This window comes from Mycteria americana, chromosome 5, assembly GCF_035582795.1.
Source record: "Mycteria americana isolate JAX WOST 10 ecotype Jacksonville Zoo and Gardens chromosome 5, USCA_MyAme_1.0, whole genome shotgun sequence".
In the NCBI taxonomy this organism is placed as follows: domain Eukaryota; kingdom Metazoa; phylum Chordata; class Aves; order Ciconiiformes; family Ciconiidae; genus Mycteria; species Mycteria americana.
In genome coordinates, this window is record NC_134369.1 from 33,262,129 (window position 1) to 33,275,337 (window position 13,209).

The following is a 13,209-nucleotide window of genomic DNA, read 5'->3' on the forward strand; positions in this document are numbered from 1 at the left end:
AGTAAGTACCACTATGATCACCATATCTGTCATAAAAATTTTAATATATACATACATGTAATACATATGCATTTTGTATACATATACATACATGAACTCAAATATATAGGTACATATTTATTTTCACATATTCACAGTACTAAGGAACAAAAGGAAAAGGAAACAAATTAGCTGACTGCCTTTTTATTTTAATTAAGTTGTTCAAATATTTCAACTACCTAGCAACAATTTTTTTAATAAAATTTATGCTTACCCAGGGCATAAAGACATTAATTTGTAAAAAGCAACTGAAAATTAAATCTAAATTTATCAAATACTTGCATAACAACACTTAAAAAAAAAAAATCACACTTAGCTGGGGGTTCTCAGAAAGATATCAAATTGTAAAATGTAACTGAAAACTGAATTCCTTGATCACATGTGTCTATTTTTATATGTCTGATTTAAGATGAGAGGAAGTAAATTATTCCTATCATAATTAAACTCCATAATTCAGTATTCCTCCTTAAACACATTTCCTCCTGTAACTTTAGTTTTTGTTTTAACCTACCTATACTGCACTACGGCTTTAGCAAGTTCCCCTCCCAATTTGGTTACTGTATTTGTTCAAACAGGGAGGTGTGCGATGTGACCTCTCGGCATGCTCTTTCCAAAGCACAAGAGAATCCCAGTCTGTAGCTCTTCTATCTTAATAAGTTGTGTTCCCAAGAGATGGTGCAAGTTTAGCTTCTGCGTTGTTGGAACAGAGAACATCAGAGCTTCAAGAAACACAGGGCTAAGCTTTCCTGAAAATCTGCCAGAAGTGTAGAATGGGTTCTCACACAGTCTCATAAGCATTTCAAGCATTCCTGTGCAAAGCTTTTAATTCTATTTAAGTGGTGTCCAGAGAAGGGAGGACAGGAAGTAGGGAACGAGAGGGAAGAAGGGAAGAGAGTGAACTTTCTCAAGCAGGCTGGCTGCCTTCTGGTAAACACACTAAATTATATCTTCAAACTATACATAACCCAGGAAATATCCATTATATTCACAAGAGAAACAAGAATACCCTTTTTCTTAATTCTAAAAGCTGCACCAGACTAAATTCAAACCTATCCCATACCCTCTGTGTCTCCTAGGAGAAGTAATTTATTCCTTGCGTCAAAATCTGTTTAGTATACTATATTCAACTGTATAAAAGTACATACAAAACTATAAAAAATACAGAAGCTGCCAAATAAAGCACACCCCTACGTTAAGACTGACTGTCCAATGCTAGCTTGGTCCCCTTGTGCACACATATTGAAATTCAGGTTTGAATACTTTGATCAACACTTCGAGTAGTCCCACCTTCCTTCTGCTCACTCCTTTACCTGAGCACATACCTGTCAAATGCTCAGTTGCTACATATATAAAAACCATGTAAGTGAATAATTTTTTAGTTTTTCTTTATTGACCATATACTAACCAGTGAAGAGGAAATAAAATACTGTATCATCATCAATTAAGTTCTAACCATCCTATGCATAGGATGAGCTGGGGAGTCCAGAAAAGCCTAAGATCTGTGCAAGACAGCTGCAAGCAGAGATGGGGCTTGCACTGCAGCTTTCTGCCCAGCACTGGCACAGGCTGCCCTGAGAGGTTGTGGAGTCACCATCCTTGGACATATCCAAAAGCCAACTGGACGTTGTACTGGGCAACCTGTTCTAGGTGACCCTGCTTGAGCAGGGAGTTTGGACAGGATGACCTCCAGAGGTCCCTTCCAGCTTCAGCCATTCTGTGATTCAAATGCCTTCACCAGGAGAAATCTTATTTCTTTCTCAATCTCTATTAATCTTCCAATTTCTGCTACAAGTAAGCCCTACAGAAAGTCATTTTCCAAATTTGATTCCACTCAAGAATAAATTTGAAATAGTGTACTGAAAGAGGCAGAGGTCATAAGATAATGCAATTAAGATAAAAACATTATCATGTAGCTAAAATACTACTATCAGTCGGCTCTCCACAGCCCCCTGGCACTCACACCCTACTCACTGGAGCCCATAGACTGTAACCAAGAGAGAAAAGCCCAGAGGAAGCAGGCCTGAATATACTCCACCCAACTGACACTATTCCACTGGAAAATATTTTTGGGCTCTAGACTGAAAATTACTGAGTTTAGGAAAAAAAAAAAAAATCGCCGCCACATACATTTGGAGTAAATTAAGGCTTCACCTCAAATTTGAATTCTGAAGTTTCCCAGCTTTTAAATATCTGTATTAGCAACCTTAGTAAAGTTCTTTTGATGGATTTTTTGATCATTTTCTCATTTTTATTAAAAGTTAGCTGAAGAAACAGCCATGCCATCACATGGACCATACAGACATACGCATGGCCCAGGAATAAAACCACCACAAACAATGACCAGAATGAGCAAAGGGAGTAATCATGGCAGCAGCACACCACCACCTTTCCTGTGGAGGGAGCAACACCCACACCATGTCGGTGGGCATTCCCAGGTATTGCAAACAGCAGGCAAAGGTGACATTTGGGAGGGAACCTGACACTAGTGAAGAGTGTGCATCAAAGACACACATTGTATCCTACCTCTTCCTTTATACTTCATATCTCTAACCTTCTCCAGCCCCATATCTTTTCCTCCTTCAATCATGCATTCCTGTCACATTCTCCTTTAAGACAACAATAATTCTCAACCTGCATGAAAAAGGGAGACGAAGTGAACCAGGAGGAGTTGCAAAGCTATGTTTCTCAAGCAGTTTTGTCAAAAGAGCAGAGACAGCAACCATTTTGTCCAAGACATTTGATTTGTTCTGTATAACAAAAGCAGTAATCTGTAATCTTTTATGGCTCTTCAGAAGAATATGACTACAGAGGATGAAGAATTATATTTGCCTACAAATCCTGCTATAAAAAGAGCAAAAAATGTGTCATTGATATATCCAATATATCCATATCAGATTTTGTCATTCATAAATGCATTCATTTGTGAATACTGCAAGTAATAATAGGAATGAGAACTAAGTAAGTATATAAGGAAAAAGAGAAAAAAGTTAAACTCAATTTACTTTTCACCTGTAGATCAAGCATCAAATGAGATTTCTCACCATTATGACAGAATTTCTTTATCATTGCAACAGGTTTATTACATACATTAATTCAGTAGCCATTACTTCCATGACAGTTTGATTTAGATTCTTAAGCACAGTTCTGTTTGAATTCTAAAGTTTTTTCAAACTAACAGTTTGCATTATGCAATACTATAAAAAGCAGCTCTACTTTAACTGCACTGATTGACACACTGATCTTTTAGTGCAAAAGTGACTGCATAAATTTCAAGACTATATTTTTGGATATATACATTAATGTAATCAGTGAAAAGAAGGAATATTAATATTTATAAACATTAAATAACAAATTATGAAGGAACAGACACTGGCAGTAGCACAAACTAAAACCTGTACCTGGTCCAATATTCCAGTTTAAAGGAGTAGTAAAAAAGCTTAGTTTGTGCATGACATAAATCTGTCAAGCATGAGATGGCAATACCAGCTGCCTGTCAAAACAGCTGGTAGAAGCAGGATTTTAAAGGTAAATATATAAAGTGCTGGGGACATACTGATTTCAAGCAGGTGCCGTTCAACGTAAATACCAAATGCAAAAGGCTGCTTTACTTTAATGCACAGAACAGTTGTTACTAGTTAAATGGAGATTAGCAGGACAACATAACCCAGAAAACTTTTATTCTGATATTATCTATCCAATTGAGCAACCATAAAAGACATTTTAAAAGAATAAACATGCAGCAGTTCTTTGATAAGTATGCAGAATACTTAAAAATTATTTAGAAAGTAATGTTTCAAAAGATTCTTGAACTAACATTTTCATATAAGGTTCTGCTTTTAAATGTTTAGTTCAATTTTTCCTTCTGCTTATTTTGGGTTTTTTTCTAATGCACTGAAAATAAGATCCAACTGCAGTACAGAACACCTAGGCATTATTTTTAGTAAAAATAACAAGGAGACAAGACAATCTATTTCAACCTCAAAGATATATATTCCCCAAAGAAGAGGCTTCCAAAATAAGCACTAGAAATTAGTTAGCATATTTGTTCTTCCCTGCCTTAAACAAACTGAATTTTTTTAGGAGCATAAATTCTATTAGCTCAGAAGGACACAGTTCACAGAGTTAAAATGGAAGCTTACTCTAGTTTTTTGTCACATAAGCACTATGTAGCTGTTCATTATGTGTTTCACATTCTCCAAAGTATAGCCAATGATTTAGTAGAGAATCTAAGCTTAAAAAAATGACCATTTAGAACTCAATTATGAAATATCTGTTTTCTGACACGTCAGTCACATGGCTCCTTTATATAACATAGCTGGGAACCAGCCACGTACCAAACTTTGGTCTGCTCTGGATATCAGTAATTGCACCAAAAGAAGCAAGTTTGGTTTCACAAGTTACTTTCTATTGGCACAACATGGGTAACATTCAAGACTGTCTAACATTGTCCTAACAAAACATCAACTCTGACCTGAAGACATAAAAGAACTGTTTGATCTCTACATTCATTTAAATTTTGGCCCCTAAGCCAAAGCAGGGTGCCTATTAATGTTAAAAGATGCTTTAATGATGCAGGTGTTTGCCCACTGGGAATGAGACTCATAACAACAGCGCAATCTACTAAAGCTTTGTCTACAGTAGAATCTACCTTGATTCCAGTAGACTCCAACAACTACCAGTTTAGCTGAACCAGAGAAAACCAGTGACAACTAGAGAAGCAAAAGTAACCACCAGCACGATCCGTTACTGTTTCAGCTGCTGGACAGCTAAAACTAATGTCGTCTTCAGGGTAAACAATGCACAGACCCAGGCTGTTCAACCTCTTTGAAACTGCAGGTCAGGTGTCAGTTTTAAATGGCACTTATCCCCAAAATCACAAGAGTGCAGCTTCAGTTCACAGGGGTAAGCACTTGAATGCAAACAGGTGCCCAAGGAGACATCTGAAGTGAAATAATGGCCTGTAGTTCTCTCTCTGCCATGCTGTAGATATCTCTATCGTACTGCATTCCAACTGGACACTCTAGCCTAAACAGGCTACAAAATTAGCAGGATACTACTAAGTAAGTTCAACAGGCAAAACAAAGTAGACAAATTCTGGAAGTAATTCCCAAGTCTTTGAGGCATGCAATCTAAACACATTTCATGTTCCAAATTTTTTGGTCATACCTGCTTTAGGTAGATAGCAATGTACAATTAACATGTCAACACTAGGGGAAACGGGAATTCAGTATCATATATTAAAGCAAAACAACGTGCAAAATACATACGGGGCGGAGGTTATTCTCCCTAGAAAAACAGCAAATTCGTAATCTTTGCAGAGTTATTTGTAGTATTCTGTGAGACTTTAAAATCAAACTTTTTCTTTAAGTTCTGACTATTCATTTGACAGATCCTTTTTATTTTGTTTCTAGAGAAACAAAGGAAAGACTTTGATTCTTTCCTTGTTTGATCCTTGACATCCATGCCGTGGTCTCCTACCCTCGAAGGAACAGAAAATCTATCAAATTTCTTAGCACCAGACTGCACTTCAAAAATTGCAACTACAGTGGATATTTATAAAGAATTAATTCATTAATTTGGTATAGTTATGTTTGGCGGGGGGTGGGGGGTGGGGGTGGGGCAGGGCAGAACAGACCACAAAACGAACCACTAGGTTTTTGTATCAATTCCTGTGTACTCAAACTTGTCTTACAACCACTCAATTTTCCAATTATCATGAATTTTAAGATCCATTGTATACATAGTCTAATTCTGCAGTGAATTAATGTGTAATAAAATTCAGGTAAATCTATCTGCATTTAGCACTCACTCAGCACCTCCCAAATGCTTTCCCTTATACACCACAACCAACCTGTTTATCCCTAGCTTCTCTACTGCTCTGGGATCTAGAAGCCACTTAAACAGTTGCATGCTATCAGGACCATCCACTTGCAGCTACGTTCTCCTGGAGCCACATACCTCTGGCAGTGCTGTAACAGTATTACAGCAGAATTACAGCAACCATAATTTATGCACTTTATGTGGACTTGAGCAAAGATGACAGATACCTTCACAATCACAGTTCACTCCTGCACTAACAAAAGCCACAAAAATTACCAAGAAGTGTGAGTAAACATGAAAGCAGACAAGGAAGGAAAAACCACAGCATTGCTCAATGCCATAACAAAATGAAAGCACTTCAATACAGTGCTAAATATATAAGGACACAAGCAGGACCTTGGCAATGCTGCAGTTACCTGTTGCAACTTCATGGACTCCACTTCTTGGACACCGATACAAGCGTACAGTATAAATGTTCTGCTAATACACTGCACTGTTCTAAAAACAGTGGCTTTGACTATATGGAATTCAGGACCTATTTACACAAAAGGACATGCTGGTTTACCTAAAGACGAAATTTCAAACTAATTTAGCTTAATATAAACTGACGTAAAATTATATGGACATGTCATCTGGTCTAAGCAGGTTAATTCAGTTTAGGAGAAGTTAGATTTAAAACTGGAAGAAGTCACTGAAACTCCAAAATAAGATGCCTGACTGAGATTTCATTACTCTCAAGAAATAACCTGCATATGAATATCCCCTCCATATTACTACTTGATTACAACACAGCTACAGAAGCAAGGCTCCTCATATGCATTTTCTCAACTATATAACAGCATTGAATGACACAAAACAAGATCTGAAATACTTTAGAATGCACAAGCACCTGTATGATGTTTTGCTGTCTGAGATTAAAATTCAAAATCAAAATCCTGCCTTTAAAGGAAATACCCTAATAAGAAAGCTTTTCTCTTCTTGTACACCACAACCCCACTTACATCTATACTTTTGTATAGGAGTATTGACTGATGACAAAAGATGGGACTTCTGAAAAAAAATTCCTTTTCTTCACAAATATTACTGAGCAGGTACACATACGTCAAAATTTGAAGATTTAGTATAAATTAAAATCTTTGAAATACTTTTATATCCAAACCCTGCTTGTATATTCCAGATAGCAGCCACCAAAGCAGACAGGAGTCAAACTGGAATTTGTTTAGAATACAGATGGACAAACAACCAAAGGGCTGGATCCAGCCTGCAAAGCAGGCTTTTATTAGGCCACCGGCAGTGCCTGCTAGCCAACCACTAGACAAGCCAAGTCCAGCCCATCAGTCAGCCAAGCAAACTGTGGATGCTGTTGGGAAAGAAAAAAAAAAAGTACACTTAAGTTTGGTAGACAGGGTTTACTGCTAGGTCAGTGCCAGTGCAGCCCAAATTCAGTTTGTTCTCTTTCAGGGCAGCTCAGCTCAGGAAGCAATACAGCCACTATAGAGAAGTAGAGGCCAGAGAAGGGACCTGACTTCAACTAATGCAGGGAAATGCCAACTCAGGTATTTCCAACTACGGTCATCCAACCCGAAGAGTTGGAGTTAAGTGCACAGAAGAAACCACCGCGTTGGGCTGGGTGCAGAAGCGTTTATTACCTGAGTCATCACCACCTATTCCAGAATCAGGCTGGCTCCTGCAGAATCATTCAGGTACTCCTGCATCACGCACTCAGTGCTCTGGGAAGGTTTACTAGCCATGCAGCCAGATGTGGTGCTGCACTGCAACAAACAGCACCCAAAGCCAGAGATGAAAAAGGAGAGCAAGAATCAGTCTGACTGGGCTGACGCTGAGACAGATTTGACAAGTTCAGTAAGGCCGAAGCTCACTCCATTCAGCCAGTTATTTCTGCTCCACACTCCCTCAACTTCCCAATTCTAGCACTACAGTGAAAGAACGTTCAGACCAGCTGCACACAGTGAAAACTCAAGTCAGTCAGGATATTTTAGTTCCACCTAACTAGTACCATCTTTAGCAGAGCAGTAAATTGGGTGTACTTCCAGAGTACAGCTGTCTCTGGCATCAGTATAGCCAGGTTTGCAATCTAACTTCATGAACGCTGTCAGACCCAACTTAAGTCCATATCCCTAGCTACCCTTCTCCCTTAATATGATATCCTCACCCCATACTCCCTGTCAAAATTCCTGCAGTTTCCTTGGATATATGGCAGACAACACAGCCTGGGTAGCCACCCACCACTCTTGGAATAATGGTAATTCTGGCACAGAGACTCTCAATTGGCTGAAACCACATAAAAATTAAGACAACTTAGTGGACAAGCATTGACTTTGAGCAGCTGAGGATCTCTTCAACATGCTTCTCCGTGTTTTTCACAATACTAGTATTATCAGTTTTACACATTGCATGGGCTAACTCAGCCTCTTATGTCCCTGAATAATGAAAGGTTGATTGTATTGCTTTGCTGTTGACTGCGACTATCGCCTTCAGTACCTCTCTGACTGTATCTATACATGGCTCTCAAGCTTAAGAAGTTGCCTGGCTCAGGTTGCATTTTTTGAAACTATAATGCAATCAAACAACATTTTTACTAGTTTAAAATCAAATTGTTTCCAATATGGAAAAAAAATCCACATATAGGCCTGTTATGGCCATAGAAATATACTTCACTTTAGAAATGGCTCTGTAGTCACGGACTGCATCCTTACGATTTGCAGATACCCTTACAATTCTGAGAGGAAACATACAACAAATAACGGCTGCTGGCTTAGCGCTGCACCTACAAGAGAAGTTCCATGAGTAAACATCTCCCTATTTATATCTTCCTAATTTTATTAATGGTGTGCAGCATCATGTAAAAAGTAGCTATTTTACAGGCTTGCCAGTGCCTGACTTTTAAACATCCACAGTCCGGAGTTTCAAAACCATACCATGTATTCAGGTTGTTACAGGAAAATGTAACAAAATATAAGTTTTCTGATACACATTCAGACTCCCTTTCTTAAAATGACAGCCTTTGGGTTTTAAACTCCTCCAGCAAAAGTGCTTGCAACATAGTAATCACTTCACAAGGTCGTGAAGGAAAGCACAGAAGGCCCTTACCTACTACCACTAGACAGATTCAACACCAAGCTGTGTTCAGTAAGGGAATATTAAATCCATAGGTGATTAAAGTAATGCACAGAAAAAAGAGGATAATTCTGTTCAGCAAATAAACAACTGTCTCCATCTACATTCTTTCTAAACTTCACTATCTGTTGCTTCATTCACACTCTGCAGAATAATGTTACTCAGCCTGTGTTCCACAGGAAAGTCACCTTTAATTAAAAAAGGTAAAGTCAGAAAAAGGATAAAAGATGCACGTATATGCTACAACATTTTAAGGATGCAGGATAGTCTTTGAAGCTTTCTAAAGTTTGATCTCGTTTAATTCCGTAGAGGTCAAATGAAGACACAGCACAGGGGGTGGGAGATGCTGCAGGGAGCTGGCGACAAACCGCTTCCCTCTGGGCCGCCTGACAGAGGCTCACCAGGCCTAGGGCAGGGCTGACTCTCCGGGGCAGAGGCGGCCGCCGCCGTGGCCGCAGGCAGCCCAGGCCGCCGGGACCGGGGCTGTGCCAGGCACCGGCGGGGTGCGCGCCTCCGCCCCGCCGGCGGCGCAGGCAGGCAGCGGGCCGCCCGCTCTCCTCCTGGCGCGCCCCGTGCTCCGACCCCACAGCCTGCGGCAGTTGCGCGGTCGCGCCTCGGCAGGTGCCGCCGCCACCCGCCGGCGACAGCGGACGCACAATGGCGCGTCCCGCCGCTCCACGGCGCCGCACAGCAGCCCCGCCACGGAGGACGCAGCCCCCGCGGCACCACCCCTCGGGCGGGGAGCGCCGGCTCCCTCCGCGGCCGGCAGCGGGTCGCCCCGCGGCCGGGAAAGCCCGACCGAGCGGCAGGGTCGCAGCGCTAGCAGGGCACAGGCTGCCCCCGAACGGGAGCAGGGAGAACCGCGCCACCGCACCGGGCTGCAGCCTCACCATGGCTCGCTCCTGGGGCTGCACGGGGACCCAGCCGCCCGCTGCTCCCGCCGCTCCCCCTCCGGGGCCTCCGTCGGCTCTGTCCGCCATTTTGAGAGCGAGGGACGCGGCCGGCGCCGCCGTCACCGCCCGGAAGAGGCCGCCGCCGTCACCCGGCCGCTGCGCCGCGTCGCGTCGCGTCCACAGCCCGCCCCCCGTGGCGGTCTGGGCTGCACCGCGCAGGCGCCGCCAGTCCTGCGCGCATGCGCCTTGGCGTTGAGTTGTTGTGGGCTGGGGGGTGAGGAGGGGGAGGTCGGCGAAGCTGCTGCCCGTGCGTCCTGTTCTGAGCGCAGCGGGGCAGAGGAGGCTGATGGCTGAGGGGGGGGGAGACGTCCGGTAGTGGAAGGCTGGGAGGCGCGGTGAGGCGAAGCGAAGGCGGTCGCCTTGGCCCGGCCAAGCCCGCTCAGGAGCTCTGTGAGGGGCTGGGGAGGCCCGGACCCGTCCGGCAGCGCCTCCTGCCTCCCGCGGGAGGCCGAAGCAAAGCGCTTCCCCAGGATCTGTCAGGACGGTCGGCAAGCGAAACCTGCGTTGATCCTGCCTGCAGATTACATGGATGAAAGTCCTCTGCGGGCACTTAAACTGCACAGTGTGGGTGTTCACTTAGGGCGCTGCCTTAGCACCAAGATAATAGCTTAAGTAATTTTCATATACACTGATGCAGATTCATATTACTTCAGCAGGCATGGCATATGTCTCCCATTTGGGCTAAGCAAAGGCAAAATTTTATGAACTTCGTACAAGCGTAGGAGGCAGCAGTAGCTTTAGGCACGTGCTTGTCTCCAAGGTCAAAATTTTTCCTCCACACCTCCTTGCTACAGCATATTATAACTGTTCAGCATACTCTGCGTTCACCACTGGCAGGAGATTAGGGCATTTAGGAACTTGGCTGATCTGTGACAGACCTGGCTTAAGTGCTGCTGGAAGTTTTCCAGATTGTTGCAAACCACTCCAGTTGTGTGATTCCCTGTATTTATGCCTTTCTAGGGCTGGGGAAATAGGCAAATAGCCATGGCTTTGGACTTTGCAGGCATACATACTAACCACCTATCGAATGTCTAATCTCTGTTTGGAAGAAGACTGCCTCCTGCCATTGTAATCTTACTGCTTCAAGCCTCCGAGCAACTCTTCCATGTTCCTCAGTTGTCAGTATGGACAGGATAAAGTTTGCAGGTAACCTTTTCAGGTATATTCAATAGATTTTTCTCCCTGTACCTGGCCACAGGTACTCTCGAAGTTCTTCTCTTATGTGTTCAGAACACCTGACTGTAGCTTTTCTGTAGTAACTACCACTCATCTTCATTTTAAGAAGTCACTGCAGACTTATTTACCTTATTGAAATCTGTCACTTAAAATTACCATGTAGATATTGTCACTGAGACAGGTTTAGGCATGAGGCGTAAAAAAAGACAAAGTGAATTTTGCCATTGAGCCACTTAAAAATCAATTGAAAGCTTCATCTCATTTTGTCTGTACGTGTTGCAGATCTGTACCCAATCCCTTTCGATAGCATGGCTGACCACTAACCAGCAGTGTTGTTTCCACAACAGCCATGTTTAGACTGCTATTACTGAAGTCCTCCTCATGTTTTAGCATCAACAGTAGCAACTGTATAATCCAGCTTCCGATGTAGTCAAGCAAGAGACGCAAGGCTGTGATTCCAAGACAGCAATAAAACGCTCAAGCAGCAGCGGGCTGCCTCCAGTCCCCTCTGCTGTGAGACAAGCGTCTTGCGTGGCCATGTCTTTTAGCTGAGCTATCGGCACGGTTTCGCTTTACTGTGGGACTTTTAGAAGAAGTTACGCTAATGTAAACCAGCTGCTTTAGTTGAACAAGAGTAGAGACTTATTAAACAAAATAATACAAAAAAGAAATATTTGGAACCCACATATGCTGGGACACAGCAAAATAAGTGGCAGCGAACCTCTGAAAAAACAAGTTGGCACCACTACCCAGGCAGAAATGGCACAAAACACCGAGGTCTCCATGGATACTAAAGTAATAGAGGAAATAAGAAGAATGAAAAAGGAATTCAAATTTTAATAGAGACAAAATGCTCAAGCTTGGTGGTCCTGCTAGAGCTAAAATAAAATGGTAGAGCTGCAGGAAGAAATTAAGCAAACCCTTTCAAGATTACTCCCCAAGATCACCGGGATTACTGATTGCTAACTGGTGACTTAAAAGCAGTTGTTTGGGGTGTTCTTTGGGGGGAAGTAGGAAGCAGACAAGCAAGATGGAAGGCAGCTGAAAAAAACAAAGCAAACATACACTAAGTCCCACAAAAGAGCAGCTAAATTATCAAGAACATCTGAAAAAGGGTGTAGTATCTTAATAAAGTGTAACTGATCTGAAAAGTGTTTTTCTTGATCAATGCTAAAAATTAAATCTTTGTCCTATGACAAATTACATGATAAAAGTAATGAAAATTAAGCAATATTGAATTAGAAACTTCTAACTATCTGAAAAGTTGTTTGAGAATACTACACTAAATAGCAAAGGAAACAGTGATGTAAAGTGACAAGCCTTTTCAGCTAAACTCATGCTTAAGATGGTAAGAAAAAAACCTCAACAGTAAATGTGGGCAGCAGTTGGGAAAACAGAGTTGATAGCAAAGAATAACTTACCAATTATGAAACTGTACAGTTGCTATAGTAAGGTTTAAAATGGTGTATATGAAAAAAAAATGTTCAAAAGACCATAAAAAGACTTTTTAAGTATGTCAGGAGCAAAACCAGAGTCAATTGCCTAGATTTATGAGCAGGTAGAATTATAAATACTGACAGGAAAAAAGAAGTGAATGTTTATATGCTGTACTTGAAGAAAGCAGGATGAGACGCTCATCTCTTCGTACGTCTGTTTGTTGTGCCGACCGTTCTTGACAGAAGAAATGGCCCGAGGCCTCCTTACGGTGCATACTTCCCCCAAGTCGCGAAAACGGCTTAAGGACTGGTGCAGACCGCACATTTCAGGTAACGTTTCGGCCTGTTTTGTTGTAGCCTGGGCACTTCCAGGCACCCCTGCAGCTATGGGGGCAGCGGGCGCCCTCAGAACCCAGGGCACGGGGGCGGCCTAGAGCCGCTCGCAGCTGCCCGGCCCAGGGCGAGGGCGGCCGGGAAGCCTCAGGCGGGTCCCACGGCCTCGCCAAATAAAACCGCCACAAGAAGGGGAGCGCCCACCCCCTCACCGCGCTGGCATCGGTCCTCCGAGCCAACCATAGACGAGCGGCAGGGGCGGCCCGACAAGCCGAGGAGGTGGCCCGCGACGCGGAAGTGCTGAAGCCAGCGGC

General features: G+C 42.7%; 1 protein-coding gene across 4 annotated transcripts in view; it reads right to left on the minus strand.

The window, feature by feature from the left end:
• Positions 1–10,056, minus strand: part of UBR1 (ubiquitin protein ligase E3 component n-recognin 1) — a 75,403-nt gene extending 65,347 nt beyond the window's left edge. For all 4 annotated transcript variants that reach the window (XM_075502823.1, XM_075502821.1, XM_075502822.1 and 1 more), the window contains exon 1: positions 9,888–10,056. In XM_075502823.1, coding sequence (XP_075358938.1) covers positions 9,888–9,977 — 90 coding nt within the window. In that variant the 5' untranslated portion in view covers positions 9,978–10,056. The remainder of the gene's footprint in view (positions 1–9,887) is intronic.
• Positions 10,057–13,209: the final 3,153 nt, after the last annotated feature.